Source organism: Triturus cristatus, chromosome 7, assembly GCF_964204655.1.
Source record: "Triturus cristatus chromosome 7, aTriCri1.1, whole genome shotgun sequence".
Lineage (NCBI taxonomy): Eukaryota > Metazoa > Chordata > Amphibia > Caudata > Salamandridae > Triturus > Triturus cristatus.
Window position 1 is genome coordinate 1,333,124,566 of NC_140590.1, and position 27,670 is coordinate 1,333,152,235.

Consider the following 27,670-nt stretch of genomic DNA (forward strand, 5'->3'; position numbering starts at 1 on the left):
CTGCTGCACGTTTTTAAGCTACTGTTCAACAAATTACTATTCTTTAGAACTTACAGCTCCAAAACTTCTCTTTAGCCCGCTGCTATTCAGCATTTATGGCTATCAAGTGGTAGTTCGAAATATTGTCCTACTCCCATTGGAGTGCTTATTTATTGGCATTTATGGAGTATTGGCCATTCTTATGATGGTGTATGGAATTTGCAGACATCATGGGGGGGTGCCGATGCCCCTCCTACCGTATTGCCCTTAACTTGAAGTGTCGTAGAAACCAGTTACTGAGCACCCTAGAAGCTAATGAATGGCTTAGCTGTGGCAGATATTATGTTTTGGGCTCTGGTAATCATTGTAGAGAGAATGCCACTATGGACCAGGTAAAAAATGTGCCCCCTAAACCTACTGTACTTATCCCTGGGATGGCAACAGGCCGTAGGCTAGTTGTACTCCAGGCCGATAAGGCTAGTCGTAATAGTCAATCTAGTTCTAGCAGCACATAGACCTACCTACACCTGTGCTCCAAATATGGATCCTACAAGTCAGTACCCTGAGGCACCTTTCAAATTGGTAACATGGAATGTGAATGGGTTAACAAATGAGATGGGGAAATTACGTTTGGATTAACACTATATCTGGATTTTATATTATGTGTATGCAAGAAACCTGGTTTAAGAGCCCAGTATATGTGGAAGGGTTTTCCTTACACTTTCTAGAAGCTATAGCGTCTCAAGCTGGGCGGGAAAAAGGGGGGGCTTCAGATTCTCATCTCTCACAATATTTCTGTAAATATTAATTTGATTTCATCAGTGGGTCCACATTCTCAGTTAAATAAAAAGGGAGGGAGAGATCTGGTGATTGTGAATTTTTATAAAAATGTTTTTGATAACATGCGCAGTAGTGTGGCTCTGGCACTTGACCATGGCCTTTAAGTCTTTTTAGGTTCTATTCACACGGATTTTGTAGTACTGTGGGCAGGTGATTTTAATATTCAGGGTTGTTCACTATCTGCTAAACGGGCATGAGCCACAATTATCCGTATGGGGCGGGAAATGACCCCTTTTGCCATAATGAGTATGATGAAGCATTGAATTCCATTATTTCATAACATGAACTACTGCTACTGAGGTGTGGGTGTGAAAAAAATGGGGAGTTAGCTCCTTTTACTGGGAGAAACTTGTCTACAATTATCAATCATGTATTGGTATCTGTTTCAGCTAATGCTATGTGTGGCATCCCAGTATTGTACCCTCTGTTTTAAGTGGCCATAATCTAATTACATTATCATTCTTTTTTTGGGGCTAGAGGTATGTCTCATTTCGTACAGTAAATAGTATTAACCCAACTCTAGGGCCAACGGTGTAAGAATCAAGTGGTCAGGTATTGCTCCTAGTAGGATGCTACGGAAAATAGTAGTGACTAATTTTAAGGGAAAAAAATATTATTGCCTTCAGGAGGTTATCGTACCAAATACATTGGTCGAAAATTCTGACCACATTATTAGTTCTATAAAATCATTTTTGACCCATTGCCCAACTACACCAAGGAATAAGAGAAGGGGATAATTTGATAGTACCTGTACTGAAGCTTTCCAGTAATTTAAATATGCTCTTTGTAGTTCCCCTTGGGATATGTTGGCTATTATGTCCCTGCGCAATCAATATAAACAAGCTTTGGCTACTAGGAAAAAATCAATCCAGGTTGAAGCATGGGATAACTTGGCCATTGTCTCAGAAAACTAGAATAGCAAACTGTTTTGGGGTCCAGTGAATGCCCCCTTTTAAAAATGATGATATTCCCAAGTTGTGCTCTTTTGTTCCCTGTGACAAATGGGTGACTCACTTCTCTGAAATGTTTGACAAAATAGCGGAGATGTCATAGGAGGAGACCGGGGTTCGCTGTGTGGGCTGGGCCCCTTCCTCTGGATATTACTAATGAAGTCTATCTGGCTATACAGGCCAGTGCTGGGGTCTGGGCTCCGGGACCAGATGGGTGGTAGTAGATATTTTTAAATCTGCTTCTGAACTGTGGGGGCCTATCCTAACTAGGGTGTTCAACACAGCAGCTAAAGATACGATCCCATCCTCTTGAGGGACATCCATCATTGTACCCATATATAACAAGCATTGGCATAGCCAATAGGTCTCGCCTTTGGGACCTTATAAGTGTTTAGCCATGCAACAGTTGCATAACTAAATACTTATAAGGTCCCAAAAGCGAGACCTATTGGGTATGCAATGCGGCCGCGAAAGTGAAGGTAATCGCGGTAAAGCGCGGCACCCACGCACATGCACTGTAGCTCTAGGCTGGCCTGGTAGCACTTTTTAGAGCCCTCTCAATAAGTCTAGCCAGTCCAGCGCATGCGCTGGGTCAGGCGAGACTTAAAAAGGAGGGGTTAAAGCAGATCCCAAAAATCTATTGCCCTATCTCTCTCCTGGAATTCTCTGTGAAAGTAATGAGTCGAGTACTGCTACCGATATTGGAGGATTGTGCACAAGAGCAATCTATTCTATCCCCGGTACAATTTGGCTTAGTAAACAGTTGGGGACCGTCAAACAATGTGTCAACTTGGCGTTATTAATCTGGAAATACACTAGAGCCAAGGCCGGCGCTCTTTATTTATGTTTTGCCTATTTAAGTAGCTCCTTTGATTTGGTTGACCATAATCTACTTTGGTCAACTTTGACTTCCTCAGGTGCACCCAGGCCAATCATTTGGTTTCTTTTCCACCTCTATGAGAATTTAACCAGCCAAGTTGTATGGCATATTGTAATACTAATAGCGAGGTTTATGCCAGCATTATGCCTAGTTCGTCCCGCCCTAAAGACATATGGGGCCCATATCGGACATATGTGGAAGCACTACGGCAGAACTCAAACTCTCAACTGGAACGTGGCATAGTCCCGGAGGGTGTGGGGTGACAGATCCTATCCTTTAGATTGGATGTTACGTACCTCTAGGGCTCCACACTATGGCAATACACCTATTACTACTTGTTTTTTTATGTATATGACCGCTGAGGGCTAGAGGCGGAAGTTATTACCAGATGTCGCCTGAAGGAGAGACAGAGAATGCAGTGGGGATTGTGATATTAATGATGTACAGATTCTGATACTTTAATGCCTACAGATATGTTGTGCTTACAATACTCTAATATGCGATTGTGATTACTATTGTTCTCTTACTTTATATGACTGTGAACCAACAATTATGGATCGTTGATATGTGGGAAAAATTGGAAAATAAAGTTAAGAAAAACTAGCCAAGTTCGGTTTGGCCCCCAGGGGGAATGCTCAAACAAATTTAAAGTGGAGCGAGAGATTCGACAAGGGTGTGTGGTTGCCCCACTATTATTTTCGATTTTCATTAATGGGGTAGATAACCACCTGTAGTCCATGCAGGTCGACATTCCGAGAGTGGCCGACCGTCCGATACCAGTATTGTTATACTAGCTGTAATTCTCACAGGAACAGAGCAAGTTTTATACTTGAGTACTTTGGGATAGGTTTTGCACCTTTCACTTCAATTCATTATTTTCCACACCATTTCTTCATTTATCTTTTATTTCTGAACATATTGCTTCGCCTGATGCACAGGCGCTGAATAAGTCTTGTCCTTGAAGAGTTCGGGTGAAGCACTGGAGTTTCCTCTCTTTACTCATCATTTTTCGCGCCAATTTTTTACTGATGCTTTATCATGTCGCCGCTTTTATATTCGTTTTTAATTCTTTAAACCATCATGCTTGATCATTGTATTTCATACACTCATTGAGTTCAACATTTGTATTTGAATATTACACTCTTAACACGTTTCAAGATGATGCCCGAACCCGTATGCTTGCACTTCCTATCAATCTAGTCCTTCTTCACTACTCACACCCTATTTTACTAACTTCCTGTCCCCACACGGGTGCCTCCTTGCCGTCATTCGACGCGAATAACCGCAATTTCGTCCACGTAAGTTGAATGGTTTGCATGCCGTGACTTATTAGTGTTGAATGTTCCTTTGAATCTCTATTCAGTCACCATTCAATGTTGCCAGATTGGGCTATTTCCTGCACAATTGGGCGACATTTTTCCCAATTGTGTGGGAAAAACTCATAGCTGGCGGGGGCTACTTTTTGGGCTTATTTCCAACAGTTGTGCGCAATTTTTTCGCGGGGCGGCGCCGACACTATTGCCAACTTGCTGGACACAGTCTCTTTGGGCAAGCGTGCTGTCAATCTAGCAGCGCGGGAAAGCGCTACTAATGACGGCCGTGGAAATACTGGATGGCAGGAGCGCCCGACCAGGTGTGCAGCGGTTTCATTGGTGGAGCCGCAGCGCGGAGTTTAGCCGAAACCTCGAAGACAGTATTATTTCAACGGACTCCTGGCAACCCTTGCATGTCTTGACATAAAGGCGACGGCCATCTTGATATGTAAAGCTGTTCTGTTTAGCACAGCGAGTTATTTTAAACGTCTACTAAATGGGTTGCTAATGCCCATCAGTTTTAAAATTATGTTCGAGGCATATGAGCTGCAGATTACACACTTTTGCATAGATCGCCATCTGGTGTTGGGCCCGGATGTTTGCAGTTTGTTTTTCCTCTTGGAAAGTCTTTGGAAGTCACGAGGTCGGTGACTCCTCCTTTGGTTCGTATTGCGCATGGGCTTCGGCTCCATCCTCAGTTTTTTTCCGCCATCGGGCTCGGATGTAATACTTCGCGCTCCGGTTCCGAACTTTTCCAGTTCAACGATCGACGCAAAATCCTCGCTCATCGAGATTCGTCAGATAAAAATCTTATTAATCACCTTCTCTTCGACACTTCTTCGATTCCAGTCGTCGACGACGGCCTTCGGGCCTATCTCGGCTGATGGAAAGAACTCCCTTCAAGAAGTGCCCTCGATGTGGGTCCTAATTCCCCCACACCGATCTTCATGAGGTGTACAACCTCTGCCTCTCCCCTGAACACGAGGCTCGAGACTGTCCCGCCTGCAAGTCTTTTAGGTCGAAAAAGACTATTCGAGATCGAAGGGCCAGACGCAACATGGCGCACTCCTCAACCTCCGCTCCAGTCGACATCTTCGGGGACGACGTCGAAGCTCCGGGACAGCAGCACACCGAAGAAGACCACCTCGTCAGAGCTTCCGAAGCCGACGACTACGATGTGGAGGACATCACCCCGGCGCAGAGGGTCGTGAGTACAATACCCCCTCCCACACCCGTGCCGACACCCAAAAAGGCTTCGGTCACGCCTTCGCCTCCGAGCTTAGGCAAGACCAAGGACACTGCTTCTAACACCCCACCTTCGGGCCCGGTAAAGAAGCCTAATAAGCCTTCCGGCAGCTCGGGCTCGAGCCAGCCTACCACCGGTGCCGAAAAACACCCTTCGGCACCGAAGAAGAAATAGGCATCCACACCGAGCCCTGCACCGAAGCCCTCGGTGTCGAAACCCGGCCTCTCGGTGCCGACCAAGCATCATAAGACCCTCGGCACCGACACTCCCGTGCCGAAGCCTCTATCAGCACCGAGCAAAAAATCGGAGGTTCCAAAAAAGCACGGCACAGACAAGCCTACAAAGCCGGCGGCCCCGAAATCCTCAGCGCCGACTGAACAACCAGTGTCGCAAGAACTTTTCACACCGGATCCTTTGCAAAAGACACTTACTAAGGATCCAAAAACTGGGCATTTGGCACTGTCTTCAAAAAAGAGACTTTTGGACAAACCAGCTCCACCTCCACCTCCAAAGAGGAAGGACTGTGCTACCTCCCCTTTCAGAGTGCCTTCCCCACCTCCTCCACCCCCTCCACCCCTGCCTCATCGCTCTCCGACCCCGTCTCCAGACCATGATGATCAAGGGGACCCATACTATGATCCAGCAGATGTGCCACAAGACCCCACCCCTACTGGATCCCCAGACCCATGGAATGATTATAACAATCCAGACATTCCAGATGTCCCACAGGATGACCTTTATCCATCCAGGCCATCACCTCCAGAGGACTCGTTAGGTTTTCACCACCTACTCCAGAGGGCGGCACATTATCATGGGGTAGAACTACATACTGACCCAGTAGAGGAAGATTTCCTCCTAGACACCTTCGATGATGCACATAGGTCTGCTGCTATACTACCCATGTTAGAAGGGGTAATCAAACATGCACCAGAGGATTTTAAAGACCCAGTCAGGGCTAGGGTCCTAAACCCACGCATAGAGAAAAAATATAAAGCCACCCCCACAGATCCTGCTTACATTAAAGGACCTGCACCGCTGGATTCATTAGTGGTTTCCACAACTAGGAAGAGATCAAATTCCCAGGCGTCAGGCGAAGCACCACCACCTGACAAAGAGTCCAAACTCCTGGACGCGTCAGGAAAACGCACTGCGTCACAGGCTGCCAATATATGGCGTATCGCCAACACTCAAGCGCTATTGGCCAGATAAGACAGAGCGCATTATGATGAGCTAGAAACCATCATGCACCATCTCCCAGAAAAATACAAAAATAGGGCTAATGAATTAATTCAAGAGGGCAAAACCATCACTAACACCTCTATACGCTGTGCCCTAGACGCGGCAGACACTGCCTCCAGGGCCATAAACACCAGTGTCCTCCTCCGTCGCCATGCCTGGCTAAGAGTTTCAGGTTTTAAACCTGAGGTACAAGCCTCCATACTGAACCACCCATTTGATCAACAACATTTATTTAGTCCAAAGGTTGAAGAGGCCCTCGAAAAGATGAAAAAAGACACTGACCCGTCGAAACCTATGGGAGCCCTACAGTCACACCCTCCTAGACGCTCCTTTCGCCGCTCTTCCTTTCGGGGCACGGGCAGAGGCTACTCCTCAGATAGCGCCTCCACATCCCCCAAATCCCCTCCTCAGTCCACCTTCGCAAGGGGTTATCAAAGAGGCGGCTATAGAGGCAATAATAATAAAGGCAGAGGCAAAACAAATACCGCCCGCTCTGCCACACCGCCTACCCAATGACATTCCCCTGCTCCCTCCAGACCATCCCACTCCGGTCGGGGGCAGACTACAAAATTTCCTTCACGTCTGGGAGACCATCACCTCAGACAGATGGGTGACTCAAATTATTCATTCAGGGTACTGCCTAGAATTAACATCTACCCCCCCAAACATTCCACCCAGGCAACGCCCAATGTCACAAGAACATACCACGTTACTAAAACAGGAGGTAATCTCCCTCCTGCAAAAACAAGCCATAGAGCAAGTCCCCCTCAATCAGCAAAATTTAGGGGTCTACTCCCTGTACTTTCTGATACCAAAAAGAGACGAGACTCTACGACCTATTCTAGATCTCATGCCTCTAAACACTTACATACATTCAGACCATTTTCACATGGTAACCTTTCAACAGGTTCTTCCGCTCCTCTCCCAGAACGATTTTCTCACCACACTGGACTTGAAAGACGCATACTTTCACATTCCAGTACACCATGCTCACAGAAAGTACCTCAGATTCGTGGGGGACGGGCAACACTACCAGTTCAAGGTGCTCACGTTCGGGGTCACAACAGCACCAAGGGTATTCACCAAGTGCCTAGCAGTAGTGGCGGCACACCTCAGAAGACAGCACATCCACGTCTTCCCATGTTTGGACGACTGGCTAATAAAAACACGTCCTACAACCAATGTGTACACCACACCGCCACTACAATCCAACTACTTCACCAGCTAGGTTTCACGGTGAACCACCAAAAGTCCCAGCTGATACGATCCCACACAAAACAATACCTTGGTGCCACCATAGACACATCAAAAGCTATAGCCTATCCCAGTCCTGCCAGGATTGCAAGCATCCAGGCTTTGCGTCAAAAATTCATACTGCAACACTCTCTCCCAGCAAGAGTGTTTATGCAACTGATAGGGATGATGGCCTCTTGCATTTTCATAGTCCCTCACGCAAGACTCCAGATGCGTCCACTCCAGGAGTGCTTAGCACGCCAGTGGAACCAGGCCCAGGGGCAACTGACAGATCTGGTGTTGGTAGACGGTCGCACCCATCGCTCTCTGCAGTGGTGGAACACCACAAATCTTTCCAAAGGTCGACCGTTCCTGGACCCGGTTCCACAAATAATACTAACAACGGACGCATCGCTCTCCGGCTGGGGAGCTCATCTGTTACAACTCACAGTGCAGGGCACATGGACGCCGCAACAAAAGTTACTCCACATCAACCATCTGGAGTTACTGACAATCTTTCTAGCCCTGAAATCCTTTCAGGCGCAGATTTCTGGCAAGGCAGTCCTGATTCGCACAGACAACATGACTGCCATGTACTACATTCAAAAACAGGGGGGCACACACTCTCCACAGCTCTCTCAACTAGCACAGAGCATATGGAGATGGGCAATTCCACAAAAAATCTTTCTCCTAGCCCAACATGTCCCAGGAGTACAAAACACCATGGCAGATATGCTCAGCAGACAGACACATCAAATCCACGAGTGGGAACTTCACCCACAAGTTCTTCACCCGTTCTTTCAGATGTGGGGGCATCCTCAGATAGACCTCTTCGCCACCCACGAAAACAAAAAATGCCCATGCTTCGCCGCCAGATACCAATTATCCAAAGGCAATGCGATATGGATGAACTGGTCAGGAAAATTTGCGTACGCTTTTCCACCTCTCCCACTAATTCCGTTAGTGGTGCGAAAGGTACAACAGCACTCCCTCACCCTCATCCTGGTAGCTCCAACATGGGCCAGACAACCGTGGTACACCACGCAGCGGGAACTCTCGGTAGTACCACACCAAAAGTTACACCTCTCACCATGCCGCCTAACCCAGAACCATGGAGAGATCAGGCACCCGGACCCAGCTCAGCTCAACCTTGCGATCTGGCTCCTGAGATCCTAGAATTTGGATACCTTAACCTTCCCCTTGATTGCATAAACATTATCAGAGAAGCTAGACGCCCTACTACTAGGGCATGCTACGCCGCAAAGTGGAAATGATTTGTTGTTTACTGCCATAACAACACAATCAACCCTCTAGATGCATCCATACAGCACATCATATGTTACTTGCTCCAGCTACAAAGGTGTAACCTAGCATATACATCCATTCGGTTACACCTCGCAGCAATTGCTGCTTACCTACAGAACAGACCGCACCTATCACTTTTTAGGGTGCCTGCCAGAAAAGCCTTCATGGAAGGCCTCAAAAGAGTAATTCCACCCAGAGTACCACCCTCACCTGTGTGGAACTTAAATATAGTTCTCACAAGGCTAATGGGGCCGCCTTTCGAACCTTTACACAAATGTGAGCTGCAATTTCTCACATGGAAAACGGCTTTTCTGGTGGCCATCATTTCCCTTAGGAGGGTCAGTGAAATACAAGCACTCACTATACAAGAACCTTTTCTCCAAATGCATCAGAACAAGGTTGTACTCCGCACCAACCCAAAATTCCTACCCAAAGTCATTTCCCCTTCCATCTGAACCAATCGGTGGAATTACCGGTTTTTTTCTCACAACCTCAAACTGTTGCGGAAAGGGCTCTACACACACTGGATGTTAAAAGGGCCTTGCTTTACTATATCCAAAGAACACAACCTTTCAGAAAGACCAAACAGTTATTTGTCTCTTTCTTTCCACCACATAAAGGCAACCCCATCTCTAAATCAGGGATAGCTAGGTGGATTGTAAAATGCATACAGATTTGCTACCACAAAGCAAAACGCACGCTATCTGGTCCCCCTAAAGCCCGCTCTACAAGGAAGATAGGGGCTTCTATGGCTTTCCTAGGGAAAATACCACTATATGACATCTGCAAAGCAGCGACATGGTCAACACCGCACACTTTCACAAAACATTACTGTGTAGATGTGCAAACCAAGCAACAAGCTAGTGTGGGCCAGGCTGTACTAAAAACACTGTTCCAAACCACTGCAACGGATACCGGTGGTCGCCGCTGGGGTTGGGTACTGCTATATAGTCTATGCAAAAGTGTGTAATCTGCAGCTCATATGCCTCGAACAGAATATGCTACTTACCAGTATGCATCTGTTCTTGGCATGTAGAGCTGCAGATCTACACACGCCCACCCGGCTACCGGTATCCGTTCCAGTCTATCTTATTTAGATACAACACACATGGGTTTCTTTACTATTACTACTACGCTCCATCTTTCCCTGCTGGCGAAAAACAATCTGAGGATGGAGCCGAAGCCCATGCGCAATACGAACCAAAGGAGGAGTCACCGACCTCGTGACTTCCAAAGACTTTCCAAGAGGAAAAACAAACTGCAAACATCCGGGCCCAACACCAGATGGCGATCTATGCAAAAGTGTGTAGATTTGCAGCTCTACATGCCAAGAACAGATGCATACTGGTAAGTAGTATATTCCATTCTTTGGTGGTCGACGAAATTAAATGTTCAATTTGCCTTATTAACTAACATTCACGTACATAAAGTGTTAGTTCTGTCTAGAATTAAAAACATGTTTTTTAATTCAAGTGCATATATTTATATTAGACACTTAGTTAAACGTGTGCATCTTTTTTTCTTAATAAATGTGTACACTTAGCCAAAATAATTGCAGACGAAGATGGCCGTTATGTTTTCTATAGTAGTGGCAACGCAGTCGCTTGCCATTGGTGAAAGCGTCAGCCAATCAGCGTCCGGGGGGCGGGGCGCACGCTCCTGTCACTCACAGCTTCCCTCCTCCTTGCACAGTTCAGTGACAGTGAGATGCCTGTCCCCCGCGCGCTTTATTAAAAAAGTGACGCGCGCTCGCCTCGCCGCTCTCTTCATCGGAATCGGCCGCGCGTAGGGCCTGATTCCTAGCAGTTTACCGGCAGCTATGTGCAGAACGAAGAGACCGACCAGCTGCCCTGTTCTCCAGCCTCAGTGAGTACCTGTCAAGCTGGAGGTTAGGTGGGGTGAGGGATTTTTAGTGAATATTCAGTGAATATTTGAGCAGTTTAGGTGTGGTCAGGGACTTCCAGGGTTTGTTACACCGCTTAGAAGCGTTCGGAGTCAGTAGGATCAGGTGATTTGTCTCAGTTTCGTTTTCTTTTCATAGCTTGTCCTTGCTTAAATGAGTGTCATTTCTTATGTTTATCTGTTTATATGAACTTAATTTCTTGATTTTGCTCGCAAAAAAGTGTCACTCTTAGTGTCATACATTTAACAATTGAATGTCATTCATAAGTACTCTGAAACCTTGAAAATGTCACACCTAAGCACTCTTAAAACGTGGCAACTATGCAGTCTGTTTTCATGTTGAATAGTGCCCTTCCATTTCTGGTGCTTTACAATAGTTTTAAGATCTTTGTAGAGTTTCTCGTTGCTGAAATGGCTGTAATTTGTTATATATGTTTCCCTCATCTTCGTTGCTTGATTTTTGCTTGCGAGAGAATGTCACTCATAATTACACTGAAATTATGAAAATATCACACATAAGCAATCTGAAACCTTGGCAGCTATGCACTGTGTCACTTTTCTCTCGGGTCTCAGACTGTCAGACCTGGCCTGGTGGTGCAGCCCTGTGCTGCTGTGGCCGTCAACTCATGGGGCCTGGCCGCAGCATGTACAAGCAAGCACAAATTGAAGTACGTAAGAGTAAGAATGAGTGCTATATGATAAGTAAAGCACTCTGAATCAGATGTTCTGTATCGGCTTGTTATCTTTTATGTGAACATTTGCTGTTGTAAAGTGTTCTGCTAACTTTGGATCTAGCTATTGCTATATAATAATCTCAAATAAGTGGTTTCTGATGACTATTTCTGCATAATTAGAGAGTTGCGAGTTTGAGCTGGTTTTTGGACTGGAACTGGTCTGGTTGGGCTTATTTTGGGCTTATATTTGAGTGGCTTTTGGCTTGGGACGGGTCTAAAAATCTGGCAACACTGTCACCATTAGGTTTTTACACTCACGACAGATACCGTTGCATACTTAGTGAGTGATCTGTTGACCGTGGGCACTGCGCCTCCACTGACACACCCGCTGTTCACCACGCTGGCCAGTACTATATACATACCAGCTAATCTTCTCACGTTCTTGAATAATCTGCTCCACCCTAATGTACTCACTCGTTTTGGTTCGCACAGCATTTTAGCAGTATGAATGTACACTGATTAATTGATTGTCATATGCAGTACCGTATTTTTGTTCACTAAGTTAACAATGCACACTGCATTGTGTTTTACGTGTGTTGAGCTTCATGCACACATAGTGATTCATACCTTATCATTCACCCGGGTAGAGGTGAAGGCATGTGAAGCTCCTGGTTTGGTTTTCTCAAAATATCATTGCTCACTTCTTTACAGATATCTTCCCCTGACGAAGGGCTTATATTGCCCGAAATGCATCGGGAGAAATGATTGAAATTCGCGACAGTTTTATTTAACCTCATATCATCAGGTTTTGATATGAAAAATCAAATATCGAATCGTTAATAAAATCTTCACGAGTATTCAAGTTTACATTTTTTGTATAAATTGCAACAGACCTTATATATCCCGCCAACACAGGTTTCTAGCAGTGCTCAGGGGGACGTCTCCTAATCAGGAGATGCAACCTTTTCACGATTTCGTTACACTCGTTGACCAGAGAGTGACACCTCTGAGACATGCATCAAACCAACAACTCGTTCACTCAGTAGTGCGTGTTCTATCACCCATTTCTGCACAGAATATTAGATCACATAAAGCAGCTATGAAATTTCTGGTTACACTAAGTGAACCTTCTGGGTTTTATAATGTTGCCCTATTCATTTTGAAAGCCATTAATTTCAGGAAAAGTATTATGTAATAGCGTAGCAAATGAATTATATTACTATATTTCATGTACTGTACCAAAAGGTTTTTTAATCGTATTTTATATACGTGTTATTTTATATGTGCTTTTATAGCTGTTTTCTTAGAGCTGAATAAAGTTTTATGAAACGACTATCAAAAAATATTCTACGATGCAGAACGAAAGGTTAAATACCTGTGGACTTAGTTATGCATCATAGGATTCTTCATTAAAGTCATAAACGGTCCACCTTCCTCCCCACATGTTCTTAAGCATATTGAGTTGAGGAGTGCTTTTCTTCATGTATCTTATTCCTAAAAAAGAACTAACTGGCATGTAACTGCCAGTGCAGTGTATTGTGGGTAGGTGTGCCTCCCAGGCCAGGCTCTATTTTAATGTTTCTCAATGTCAGCCTATGAGGCTACATTTTTATCTCCATGTACGCAATACTGAAAGTAGTTTTTTATGATAGATGATGTGACTTCAAAAAATTAACTATCCCATTACAGCATTTCCAAACTTTTTAAGAAAGAAAATGGATTGTCTGACAGACTTACATTGGGCCTTTTTCAAGAGATTTACTTGGATTAATGACATTCTACAATGTTGAGCCCATTAAGAATACTATGTTGAAAGGTGGTTCGCTATCTCCGCACCGACAGCGGGGGATTATTCAGCATTTATGTCTTCAATTAAGAATACTACGATGCTGAAATAGGACCACAGGCAGGTCCACTTTCCTTAATGAATTAAGAATCCGGTTTTAGTTTTCAGGAAAAAAGTTAAAAAGCAACTAGTCTTTGGAATTTTGATGGCCCTTAATGTGCTAAACTTTATCAAAGTTGGGGACAGAAGGGCTTTTTAAAGAGGTCCAGCATATGTGCCCTATCAGGTCATGTGAACAAAAAAGTAGACACTGTTCCTCTAAGAGTTGTGTCTAGGGAATCTAGATGTGGGAAACACCGCCAGCAAATCAGTGGTGGTGGAGGGGGTGGCCGAATGCACTAGGAGGAAGAGGTATGTGGGGATCCTGCTTTTGCGGAACTAGGGTCCTCACGCACCCAGCAAGCTAGGTGTCATGCTTCATCATCTGGACCTGCTCCTCGTTGGGCCAGCGCTGCAATGCCCAGGGGGCTCCCGCGAAGGGGCTCTTTATCGGAGATCTTTTGTTCCTTTGCCGTATGATGAAGTGGGGGTGTGTGGCCCGTGGAGGTGTAGATATGGTGGAGTGCAGTGAGTGCGTTAAAAAAAGGTTGGATATTCCAAATAAAGTTTTATTCCGGCTGATAATCCACCTTGTTAAAAACGTCTTCAGGACCTATAATGTGAAAAAGTGAAAAATGTATATTTACACTAATTAGTGCCGCTAATAGCTAACTACCATCCAGGAGGAACTACTTCTGTTTGCTTCTGTAGTGTTTGTTTGAGGACCTAGGGAGACAAAAGAAGAAAGACAAATCACTTCAGTCCTCCCCTATGGTTGCTTGAGTCTCCCCACTCAGTCATCTTTGTGATCTGCATCCTCCTTACGTGTTACAATACAGTGATAAAATATCGTTCAAAGTGCATTAAAAATCATTAAAATCTCTCTGGCATGAGGTCCGCCCTCATGGTGAACCATTCTTGTCCTACTATATGTGGTCAAGGAGTTATTGTAGTGGTAAAATACCCAAGCACACATCAGCAGACATGCCTACCTAATGGTGACTGGTAAGGTGGGGCATAAGAGCATACATGTATATCAGACTCAGCGTGTTAGACTGTGCTCCAACATAGGCATAGCCCATCGTTGATTCTAATGAAGAGCACTGAGACGGCGCGGGATCGCACTGTGACTCACCTCCCTATTGTGGGTAAATCGCCTCAACTGGTACGGTGAGTTGAATGGGCGCCTCCAAATTAGGTGCCGTTCAGCCAGGGCTCATCTGTTGTTCAGGGTTGCCCACGGTATGTCGTCATTTAACCCATTCGTGAATGTTGACAAACGGTGTACCCATCGTTGCTCAATTCTGAAAAGTGCCTGTTGTGTAGTCCTTGGGTGGCATTCTAATACCACCCATTGTAGTGAGTCTGGGTTGTGTCCCTTCTCTTGGTAATGTGTATACATTTTGGTCGTGACCCTCTGGCATCTGATGTTACTTTTGTGCTCTGTGATGCGAATCTTTACTGGTCTCATTGTCATCCCCACATACATTTTACCACAGGAGCAAGTGATCAGATAAATGCATTTCGGGGTGTTGCAGTTAGTGTGTGTCTTCAATGTCCATGTGAAGGAGTCTGATAGGGTAATGGTTTTCACCACTCTGGTCTGGTCGCAGACAGTACAGCCACCACAGGGGTAGTGTTCCGTGACAGCGGGGAGACCCCAGAGGGTTCTCTGTGTCTCGTTCTGTTTAGGTCGGGGTCTGGTGTGTATGATCACATCCTTCAGATTCTGCGTTCTCTTGAAGGCGAACCTAGGCAAGGGGAACTCAATCTCGCCAGTGTTGAGGATACCCCAATGTTTTCTGATAATCCCCTTAATGTGTGTGGAATTAGGTGCGACACCTCTCCCCAGGATGTGCATTGTTTCTGGTCCCAGAGAGCAGAGGCTTTCCACCCTGGGGTCCAGAAGCGGATCTATTTGTGGCAGAATGCCTAAAGCCGGTCAGTGCCCACACCCGGGTTGGTAGGTTTTCAGGGGGCACCTCTGTGGTGCCCTCTGAGTACATGTTTGAGTACATGTTACAATAAAGCCAACACTGGCATCAGTGTGGGTTTATTGTGAGGAGTAGTTTGGTACCAAACACTCCAGTGTTCAGTGAAGCCATCATGGTGCTGTGGAACTCGAGTTGTCAAGTTTCTAGCCTATGTACTCTCTATGGCTTCACTTGCACTTACAATATTCAAGGATAGACCCCAATATTGTAGGGGCATATCTTCTCATGTAGATATGCCCTCACCTGGGATATAATGCACCCTGACTTGAAACTGGTAAGGCCCGCTAGAGGGGTAACTTACCTATTTCCTGGGCAGTGCTAGCTGGTATTGCACACAGGTAGTGTGCCATGTCGACTCTGTCATTGTTTCTGCACCAGGCCCTGCATTCTGCATTGGCAGACTGAATGGCCTAGGTGAGAGGTTCTAGGGGACCCTCAGTCCCAATGCCCTTGGTACCCAGGTACCCTTTACTAGGGACTTACAGGGGGCCTGAAGGGCCAATTGTGGAATAGTTTTTAAGGGAGAAGCACTGACACAGGGGACCTGATTGGCAGGGACCCTGTGCAATACAATCGGAGCCACATCAATGTCCAGGCAAAAAGTTGGGACTAGCTATCTCAAAAGAGGCACTTTCTCACAAATAGGCCTTCCTTAAAAGCAAGAGTAGGCGTGGTTAAAAATGCTCTGCCTTCTCCGCTGCAAGTTGCTTTAGACAGTGTCGGGGTTAAGTACAAGTGCGATAATTAAAGTGAAAAGGGCACTATAGATGTTAAAGTGCAAATAATCATCGCAAAATCCAAGACGGCTATAAGATGTTTTTTGTGGGGGTTGTGATAGATTTTTCATGTGTCAAAAGCAAATGGTGTCTTATGGTGATTGTCCCTTTCCAACTCCCCCACAGAGTAGTCCCCTGTGCCAGGTGAATTTGGGCTAAAGTGATCCATTGGCATTTCAGAATCTAGGACCTCAATTATGCTACAGGTCACTCAGCAGTGCAAGCTAGATTCTTAAACCTGTTCCCTCCTCCATTGCTTCCACTGGAATCTTAGCTACAGCCCTTTTCTTCAACCTCTGAAGAAATGTCACCATTGTGAAGTTCAGCGCAGTATCCGTCGGTTCGATTGGGCCATCACTGTGTCTCTGCATGACCTTATTTCTTGATCTTTCCATTTCCCGTGCAAAAGCACATGCTGATCCCCCATAACAGAACTGCACAAGCAAAGTACATGGAGAATGTCCTCCGGCTCTTGTTTATGTAGCCGACAGATCTCCTGTCCTTCACTTCCATGGAGGGTGACCTCAGTTGCTTCCTACACATGAAATACATTGCCACTCCATCTTTTTGGTTTCACTATTAGAATTTAATCTGTCTCCCCTGTACTATTGTTGGTATCCTGGTACCAACAAAAGAATGAAGTTCAGTCAATAAACAAACGAGAACACCGAACAAGTTGAATTTGTTTTCTTACAACGAACGCTGTTGTGGCTCTTGATCTTGGGAAAGATTTTCAGGTATCTGATCCACTACAAATAATCTAATTGTTGCGTTTGGCCACAGGGAACCATGACTGATGGCTTCGGTGGTTGTGTTGATGGGAAGTGAATGCATAATTATTGACAGGGAGGAAAAATTCCAAGTTTGTGATCACAGGGGAACCATGTAGCAACATGATTGTGGGTGTGGGTGCTCTCCCCCTGGTGCAACACGGAGAATATGGGGTTGCGTCTTGGAGAAATGACCTAGACCATGACTAATTCTACTTTCTTGCCCTTCCTTGCTGTTCCAGGTCTGATACAGGAGGAGGAGGAGGAACGCATTGTTGTCCCGCGCAGAGGCAGGTCTACCAAGGTGCCAGTGTCCAGCGTGCTGATCTGAGGGCTTTCAAAAAGATCCAACGCAATGTTGTTTGTGTTTCTGGGCAGGGAGGCAAGGTAGAGTGGGAATGCAAACTGCACCAATACCCACAGGTATCAGATTGAGGTTCCTCCAAAAATGACATCCTCCCTCCCAACCCAGCTTCAAGGACATTGGACTGAAAACTGGATTTAAGTTTTGCACTTTATGGATTACAAAATAATCATTAAAAAAAAAAAAACATTGTCCAAAGTGCTTAAAGAAGGTGAAAGAACATGGACTGTCCACAATGGATCTGACAGCTGCACCACATGTCTCTGCAGCATCTGTATGTTATGGAGTGTAGTTGTATGTTTATATGGAGTGTAGACGAGGATGAGTGTGTCATGTCTGTTTTGATGTGTGCGTGTGTGCATATATGTGTATAGAGTGTGTATGTGCATATAGGGAATTATTGTTTGTTTAGTTGGCTGATTGAATAGTTTGTTAAAATGATGCTGCACATAGTGTTTCAAAACGTCCAAGGAGCTCAATTGAGTTAGAAGAATTATTTTCTAGCAATCAAAAAAAGATCTGTGCACACAAGAGGCTGGTTGACAAACAGGAAACATTGAGTGCATTCTCCTAAGGAAGGTTGAGTGATGTATTGCTCAGATCTGTAGTCCCACTCTAATAGAAAGACATGTGGACAGTTGTTGTTGTCATTTGACAATCACAAATGAGAGAGCAGGAAAGCCACTGCAATGCCTGCAGACCAATGGTTACGCATTCCCGAACTGAAGACCAAGGAGCAGCCTAGTGGTACCCTTTTGCTGCTATGCAGTTACTTAAAGATGTTTACGTAGCTTCTGAATAGCTGAGCCTTCAGGGTGCAATGCAAGTGGGTGCTGAGTAAAAGTTCCACATCAGTGCATGAAATGTGAGATAATCAAATTATCGTACATTCCTGACATTAGTGGCACTAGCATAGAATTTTCTTGAGGGATTACTATCAACAAGCAGCTTGTGATAACAAAGTGCAAGTAAATGCAGAAAACTATTATACCACAACTCTAAATCGGAGGTTATTTTTGTGCACTAATGTTATTGCCGTATACAGATGTTACTTGGGTGTTTAACAAAGAGTTCTTAAGTGAGTGTTCAGTTGTTAACAGAGTATGGGGAGAAAACGTGAGTTTGAAATGGCTTTAGCCTGATGTGACATTCCTGCAGGCCCTTCATATGTTGTCTGTAGTGAGAATGACCTACACCAAGTCTTGTAAACCCAGGGTCAATGATAGGCCCTTGTCATTTGATTACATATCCTCTTTGGCGCCCAAATATCTAGAGGCTTCCAGATGACCCTATGATCACTGTGTCCCGTCACCCCGAAAACCTTAGGACATGTGCACTAATACCACAGTGATCTGTAAGGTGAACATTATCTCAGACGGAGATTCGATTCCCTTAACTCCCTGATTCAACAGCTCAGAAATGGCGCTAAAATGTGTGATATGTTCTGGGGCTGCTGCAATTGAAATTGCCTTTTTATAATTGAGGTGCTTAAGAAACCTCTAGATTAGTGCATGACATTTCAAAAGCAAAGTGATGTTACGTTTCAGAGAAACAATTTTCACCAAGGCAGTGATCTTTTGATATTAATCAACAACTCGCAAGTTTTTGAGCGTACTTTGATTTGTGGATAGGACTGATTTGTTTTTTGGCCTGTTCTGCTAAGACTTCGGAGATGACTAGAATTCTTGATGTATAAACTCGTTTATTCACATCACCAAGAACCTTCTGTGTGGAGGCAAGAAGTAAGAGTGTATGTGTGTTTTGCCACTGTGACTGAATGTGGTATGATGAAGATCCTCTTGACATTTACAAATGCATTATTTTGGAAAGGGAAAGCTGCTGTATTCCTGCCTGTCAGCAGGTTACTAGTTGTCCTGTATGGTTGGCAGGGCCAGGCTGTCCACTAAGGTTCAATCACAGCCAGTCCTGTCAATAGTCCCTTCTTTCTATCATTTGTTCCCTATATTCTCGAAATTGCTACTTATTTTCCCCTTCTGTTTCCTGTGCATTCTTCTTTGGTTGTTTTGACCAGTCCTTCTCTAAATGACCTGTAAATAACTTGCCTTCCGTACAGCTCCATTTTCTGTCTTGCACCCAGGATATACCTTCCTGGGTTGTTTTAGGCTTTGGTATGTTCGGTAAATATGTTTTTAAAGTAATAAAATTGTTGATATTTGTTATATTTCATAGAGTTTTAAAAGGTCTGATTGTCTTACTTAAACGCAGGCAATGGTATGGGGTATAGGTTTTACTCTTCTTGTGCTTTGCCTCTGCTCCAGCTTGGATTTACAGTCTTACATTGTTAGAAATCTTTGAGCAAGATGCTTTAGAATTGCCTCAAGTCAGATTATTTTTACTTCAACACAACCTGCTGGGAGATTGAGAGGGGAAATGGGTCTTGTATGTCAGTGATACTCCATTTGGCCTTTCTCCAAGCAACATTTTGTGGAACTTGTATATATTTTGTTTGTAGCATGTGTGGCTCACAAGCCCTGCATACACCTGCCACGCAGTGTTGGACCCAAACATTTGCAACTTGTTTTTCCTCAAAGAAGTCTGAGTCACAAGACCTTTTGTGATTCATTCCTTGGTCCAAAATGCACTAGCACACTTGCTTCACCGTAGCTTGTTTTCTTCCTCCTGCGAACTCAGACATTCGGGAATGCTGCTCAGATGCTGTTCAGGGATCAACATGTTAACACACTGGTTCTTTCTTTTTTGTTCTAGCTGTTCACTCTTTGCATCCCGTGACGAAAACAGCACTAACGTGCTGATGAAAGCATCCATCCGAGTTGCCGGTAAAAGCCTTGTTAGAGACACCTCAAATTTTGGAGCCAAAGATATGTCAGGCAGTGAGGAAGAGAATGCAGGGCTCTCTGGCATTTCAGTAGGACACGCATAAGAGAATGTAGAGGCGATTGCCATCTTCTTCAAAGGTTTTGACATTGAAGAAGAGGTTTGGTTCTTTGAGCCTGTGGCGCAAAACATGTCAGCCTCCGGCCCGAAGAACAAGTCAACTCCACGTGCCTCCCTAGTGCCACAATGTCAGTCTTGAGCCTCAAAACTCCCATCAGTGATGGTAGAGCATCACCCCGCTGGAGTCTGGCATTGAGCCTGGAGTCAAGCCAGAAACAGTACAAACTTCTGCTCTTAGTCCTCCAACCCAGGATGCCCTAGACTCGGGAGGCTGGATCGATACCTGCGTAGACCCCCATCCAAAGGCATCGTGTCACACACACACTGCCTCAAGCTTGAGACTGCACAAAGCCTCAGCTGAAACTGATGCCGAAAGCTAATCCTCAGTAGGCATGGAAGCTGGAGCGTCCGATGCCACAGAGTAGTTGATCTTCGAGAAGCCGGTAAAAGCCTTGTTAGAGACACCTCAAATTTTGGAGCCAAAGATATGTCAGGCAGTGAGGAAGAGAATGCAGGGCTCTCTGGCATTTCAGTAGGACACGCATAAGAGAATGTAGAGGCGATTGCCATCTTCTTCAAAGGTTTTGACATTGAAGAACAGGTTTGGTTCTTTGAGCCTGTGGCGCAAAACATGTCAGCCTCCGGCCCGAAGAACAAGTCAACTCCACGTGCCTCCCTAGTGCCACAATGTCAGTCTTGAGCCTCAAAACTCCCATCAGTGATGGTAGAGCATCACCCCGCTGGAGTCTGGCATTGAGCCTGGAGTCAAGCCAGAAATAGTACAAACTTCTGCTCTTAGTCCTCCAACCCAGGATGCCCTAGACTCGGGAGGCTGGATCGATACCTGCGTAGACCCCCATCCAAAGGCATCGTGTCACACACACACTGCCTCAAGCTTGAGACTGCACAAAGCCTCAGCTGAAACTGATGCCGAAAGCTAATCCTCAGTAGGCATGGAAGCTGGAGCGTCCGATGCCACAGAGTAGTTGATCTTCGAGAAGCTCTTTGAGGTCCTGGATGCAAACCAAAACAAAGTTTGTCATCCACCCAGACACAGGCAAATCTCTTTCCAAATCTTCAGCTCCAGAACTCATCTGATTCCGAAGAAGCACAGTCTTCCTTTCATGGAGAAACCAGGAATCCACCCTTTCAGGCCACCAACTCTGCAATGGGTCAGGGGTACGGTGACTAGCCCTGCACTGTTCCCACAATTGCCACCCACACCTCCTCCAGCACTACCCTTGCACTCTCATCCACCTGACTCACAGGATGCCTTGCAGCACTTACTCCCTATAGGACCGGTATGACACGCCCTTGAGGCCACGGGAGGTGATGCCTTGGAGAACTATGTAGTAGACTCCAAGATGAATTTAACCTCAAACCCTACCCTGTCAAGCCCTCCCCAGAAGCTTCTTAGCACCATCCGTTCAAACTGCGTACCGTGAAGGATGAGGGCCACTTCTTGGTTGAAACCATGTGCAAGACTGAGCCTGTGGTGCATTACCTTCCCATGTTAAAGTGAATGCTTAAGTTGGCCACCAACAACTTTAAGAAGACTATAAATGCCAGAATTGTCGCTCTGCAAGTTGAGAAAAAGTATAAGCCTGTCCCTGACTATATGGCCTATATTTGTGGACCGACTGCCCGACTCCCTAGTTGTTAACCCTTTCCATAAAAAGATTTCAGCGTAGGCTACTTGGGGCACCCCTCCGTCTGAAAAGGAGTCTAAGTGGATTGACACAGTGTGAACGTGCGCTTGGGGCAGCTACTCATTGGCAGATTTCAAACTTGGTGAGGCTCCCCTCTGGGTGCGACTGGTACCATTGGAGCAATCGGAGGCAACTTCCTAGAGGCCCATCATAACCTCAGACAGGAGTTGGTTGCTGAGGGAAGAAAACCTCAGCAATGCAAACCTTAGAAGTGCCCTTGATATGGTGTATGCAGCTGCAAGAGGTGTTAATACTAATATCCTCCTCTGCTAGCATAGGGTGTCAGGGTTTAGACCTGAGGTGCAATAGCACCTCTTGAAGGTTCCTTTTGATGGAGAGTATCTGTTTAGCCCCAAGGTAGACCAGATGCTTGGGGAAAAGAAAATACCAATAGCTCTAACTCCATGGGTGCCCGCCAGTCCCCCATTCCCACATCTGCTTTTCACAGGCAGCAGGTCTATTGCGATGCAAAAGCAGCAAGCACAGATCAAAAACACCTGTAGCAACAGCCCTTTCAGGACACCGACCAACACAAGACCTTCTTAAAGAGAGGCCTGTTGGGGAAATGAATGTGGTAAATGCAGAGATGTCTTTCTAAGGGGCTTCTCTGCTGGCGAACAGTAACTGCATCCCTTTGTTCTAACCACATCACACTTCTCGGGGGAAGACTGAGGCACTTTCTTGCTCAGTGGGAAAACATCACCTCAGACCCATGAGTCTTCGCCATTGAGTGGGAAGGGTACTGCCTTAGACTCCTTACAGTCCCTCCCAACATCCCACCCCGCCATGTACTAAATTCAAACCGCCTTCACCTATTAGAGGTAAAGATTTAAGTTCTCTTAGCAAAAGGGCACCAGACAACCAGTACTTGTACACCAGCACGGGACAGTGGTGTGCTCCCTGTACTTTTTGATCCCCGAAAAGGACTTCTCCCTCCGGCTGATCCTTGACCTCTGTAGGAAGGTGGAATCTGACTAATGGTTGCCCCCAACTTTTTGCCTGGTATTTGAGTGGTTTTTGACTAGTCTGGCTGGGATCCTGCTATGCAGGACCCCAGCCTATCTGCTTTCACCCTAAAACTAATGTGAAGTACCCTAGGTACAACCCAATTGGATGCTGAGGATGCCCTGACAGTCCCTTGTAGATGGTACCCTAGGTACCCAGGGCATGGGTCCCTCAGTAGGCCTACCAGGGCTGCAGCACTTCTTGTGCCACCCTGGGACAGCCATACAAACTGACACCACCAGACCACTACTGTAGTCTGGGTAAGGTGGTGCTAGCACCCCTTACAGTGATATAGGTACCCTATATCCCACCCCATTACAACACATATACTCTCATAGGTCACCCCTATAGAAGGCCTTGCTAATCCTACAAGGCAGGGTGCTGAGGTATGTGTGAGGGGGGACCCCTACATGAGTAGGGCCTCCCTGCAACCTTCGTAAAATCATTGCTGGGTTGTTTGTAGTGTAGCCATACCATATACTCTTAACCGCATTATAAGTCTATCGCGATAACGCGATAACTTGAGAATGGCTACACAGAACCATATTGTGTTTGGTGTCAAACATGTAGGAATTATACCCCCAGTCCAGCCATGGGCATGAGGGTATGATTCCCCCCTGCTAGAGGGGCGATATGGGAAAAGCGGTAGAATTTAGACAGCAATTTAAAAGTGCACAAGTAACACAAAATGGCTACTGCCCGCCACCTACACGACCCTGGCTGGCTGTTGCTGGGGAAAACCCCAGCCTCGCCAGCTGGACAATAGGGCTCCTGTGGCAGGGAGGTGCTAGCATCTCCCCAGACAGGATAATGTGGATTGGAACAGGGTGGGTGCACCAAATATCCTTTCAGAGTTGCACGTAGGCAGCTGCAGAGACCTCATTCTGCATACACCGCTTGGAACCAGTTCAGGGGCATCCTGCCCCTTGCCCAGGCGGGAAACACACAAAGGGGAGAGGGTGTAGCCACCCTTTCCCGCCTCACCACTCATTGGTGGACACTACTCTGGACACTCCCCTAATCTTGGGGATAAAGGTGAATAACGTGGCCCCAGAGCCTCAGATTACTCTTGAACTTTACAGTCTTGACCTTCGACTTGCTGCTGCCCAGCTGACGGAAGAAATCTCCCTTGGGAAAAGGAGTTATCCCCCTGCTTGGCAGGCACCTGAAACACTGCAAGTGACCTGGTTGGAACCTCACTGCTCCTACGGACTTCGACGACTTCCAGCACCCTTGAAGTGGGTTTCCAGCACATCCCAGAGGCCAGTGAGTGTGCTCAACGAGTTTGGGCACCATGGACCGCGTGGGTGCCTAGATCCCCAATACCCCAGGACACCGGCCATCTCTTGTGTAGCACACGACCCTGACCAGTGGGGAAGTTGTGCTTTGGCCCGTTTTCGAGCCAACCACTCTACAGCAATTGTGCCAAAGACCAGTGCCCTAGCCCCCTCCGGTGGCCCGTGGGTGCCCTTTTACGCACTCCAAATTGCCGCCTCCCGCGGTCCCTTGTCTCTCGACTTGTGGGCCCCAGCAGAGGTCTATTTCGACAATCAAGAGTTCCCCTGGTTGCTCCAGGCCTGCTCTACCGTCTGCCCAAAGGAGACCTCTCCCAGACCTCGTGGGTCTGTACCGTAGCAGATTTGTTCATCTTGCGTGGGTTGCGGTTGCCAAGGCTTAGTGGATCCAATCCGGACACTAACACCGCAGCGACCCTCATCCGATGTGGGACAGTCGCCCTCCAGAAGCTGGCCTTCCTTGAAGCCTCCCGGAGCCCGTGGCTGCAGATCCAAGCTACACCACTTCCCACCTGAAGCACCCGACATCGAAGGGCTCTTTGCTTTGAGCCTCCTGGTCACTTTGCCGTGACCCAGACTCTGTCCCCTCTGCTTTCAGGTTCTTCTCTACAATCTTCACATCTTTGATCTTCACGGCATCATCGACGCTTTTGGCTAGCAGCACCTTTGAACATTTTCCTATAGAAAATCAGCCCGCGACCCGACATCTAAAACGACCTATGCACCCGGCTTCCCTGGGGCAGGTAACAGTGGTACCTCGGTACTCTCGTGGTAGTGGGCTCCTCAAAAGCTTAAGTCTAAAGTTTTAACTTTGTACTCCTGCTAGAAGTGACTTTAATCTGTGTAAATCAAACCGCGACATTCTCCATAGGCTTTAATAGAGATCCCGATAGCAGCTATTTCCACTGCACGCGCCTCCCATGGGTCCCCTTCCTCATAACCTGGGGTGGGTTCTTAAGGGGCCAGCGATCCTAAATGCCCTAGGCATTGTCTGTAGAATTGTCGTGGTTCTTATACCACTTTTTTTGATATATGGTTTGGTCCCCCCCTGGGGCCCTGTGATTCCTGTGCTATTTATTGTGTTTATAAATGCTTGTTTGAATTGTAACTTTGCTACAGCTCCATAAAGGGACTGTGGGATTCTATCTAGAATAAATACATATATTTTATATATATACCTGTGTGGGCTACTCTTTCATTTGGTTATTCAAGAGGTTATCTATGGTAAAACAATAAGCTTAACACTCCTTCAAGACTTAGCCTGAAGGCTGCTCTCCACAGCTACCACTAGGATAGCTTTCTTTAAAGGTTGTCTTAAACCTATCATCAATAAGAGTCGAATTGGACTGGTGCAAGGTGTCCCTATAACTAGGAGACAGCATATGCCAGGCCAACTTCTCACAACCTCTGACCATCGTTCGAGTTCATCTTCACTGAACACTTTTGCATGGTCACCTTACAGGACGTCTTGCGACTATGACAGTGTGAGCACTGGATTTGGAAGACTTGTCGTTTAACATCCCAATCCACCCAGTGCGTCACCTGTACCTTCTGTTCATGGTAAGTCGAAAACACTACCAATTCAGGATGTTACCCTCGAGAGTCATTACAGCTCCAAGCGATTTAAGAGTGCCTACGGGTATTAGCAGCTCACCTATGCAGAAACACCTTGCCTTTGTTTCATACTTAGGCGATTAGCTGATTATGAGCAGCAGAAAGCGGCAGTGCTTAGCAAACACTCATAAAGCAGAGTCCTTATTTCATAGTGTAGGTTTCACCATCAGTGCAAAAAAGTTTCATCTTCAGCTGCAACAGGTCCAGCCCTTCCTCAGCTCTGTTCTAAATGTGATAACAGACAAAGCATGCCCCAATGAACAGAGGTAATGACATTCCTACAGCTGTGAGCTCTTTTTCAGAGACACACAATCCCATCACTATTCGAACGGTGCTGAAACTGTTGGGGATGATGGCTTCATGCATATGGATTGTACCATATGTCAGGCTTCGCATGTGCCCACTGTAGGAGTGTCTCTGAATGGCAGTGGGCACAGGGGAGGGGCATTGGAAGGATCTAGGGTTATTAATAACACAGGCTTAGAGCTCTGTGCTTTGATGGAACCACAGGTCCTTTCTACTGCCCCTTTAGCAGGTGACCACCACCACCACTAATCATCTCACCTCTGCACGATGAACGTCCAAGGCACCTTGACTAACCAGCACCATTAGCACTGTTAGAAGCCGATCCCAGGAGAGACAGGGAGGTCACCTGACCACCTTGAGACCCACCCTCGGGGTGATGTAGCCGGGCACTGGCGGGAGACTCCTCAGAGGAAGAATCTCGTACCTAGGATCGTACACACGGCACCACACGACAAAGAGACACCACACAGCCACACAGTAGGTTCTTGGGAACAGGTCCTTTATCTACTCAGCGACGTCGGATCTTTATGATCACCAAGATGGATATGTACAAATAGAGCACGGGCTCAAAGAGTCTCGGTAGGGAAAAGGGGGGTAGCGGGACAGTCTTTGGGGATCCGGATCAAATGCAGGGGCGTGCCCAACGCACAGCTCACAATCCTCGAGCCGGGGGGGGGTACGCTGTGGTCCAGCCGGACCGAGGGGGTCGTTCGGAGCCGCGAGTCACTCAGCAGGGCTCAAGCACAAGTTCGGAGGTCTTACGATCTTCAGGGGAGCCGCGAGTCACTCAGCAGGGCTCAAGCACAAGTTCGGAGGTCTTACGATCTTCAGGGGAGCCGCGAGTCACTCAGCAGGGCTCAAGCACAAGTTCGGAGGTCTTATGATCTTCAGGGGAGCCGCGAGTCACTCAGCAGGGCTCAAGCACAAGTTCGGAGGTCTTACGATCTTCAGGGGAGCCGCGAGTCACTCAGCAGGGCTCAAGCACAAGTTCGGAGGTCTTACGATCTTCAGGGGAGCCGCGAGTCTCTCAGCAGGGCTCAGGTGTTCCAAGGTTGCAAGGGAGCCGCGACCACGTCAGCAGGGCTCTCGTCGTTCCAGGGTCGAATCTGCCAGATAGCCCCAGAGCACCCCTTGATATAGGTCAGCTCCTCTTTGATGTCCATAGTCTGTGTAGGCAGGGGTCTGAGCACTTGGGGGTCGCTCGTTGGAGCTTCCTGCCATGTCCTCCTTTGATCCTTTCAGGGTCGGGTCGGGAGGAGTCCTAGAAACCCAGCAGGCGTGGAGCCAGCCCTCAGGGAGGCCAGAGGGCCGATCGAAACCCATCTCCCGAGGGGAGGTCAGAGGTGTGATGGAAACTGCTCCTCCCTCCCTCACTCTGTGGGAGCGCGATGTTCCCCACCCGGGGTGGCGCCTCTAGGCCGGGGTTGTGCTGGGGCCGGGCGGCCATCGTAGGTGCAGGAAGTGGGCACGCGGGC

The 27,670-nt window shown here is 46.7% G+C and overlaps 1 protein-coding gene across 6 annotated transcripts in view; it reads left to right on the forward strand.

The window, feature by feature from the left end:
• SPNS1 (SPNS lysolipid transporter 1, lysophospholipid) overlaps positions 1 to 19,537 on the forward strand; it is a 194,249-nt gene extending 174,712 nt beyond the window's left edge. For all 6 annotated transcript variants that reach the window (XM_085618955.1, XM_085618957.1, XM_085618958.1 and 3 more), the window contains one exon: positions 17,229 to 19,537. In XM_085618955.1, coding sequence (XP_085475081.1) covers positions 17,229 to 17,317 — 89 coding nt within the window. In that variant the 3' untranslated portion in view covers positions 17,318 to 19,537. The remainder of the gene's footprint in view (positions 1 to 17,228) is intronic.
• Positions 19,538 to 27,670: the final 8,133 nt, after the last annotated feature.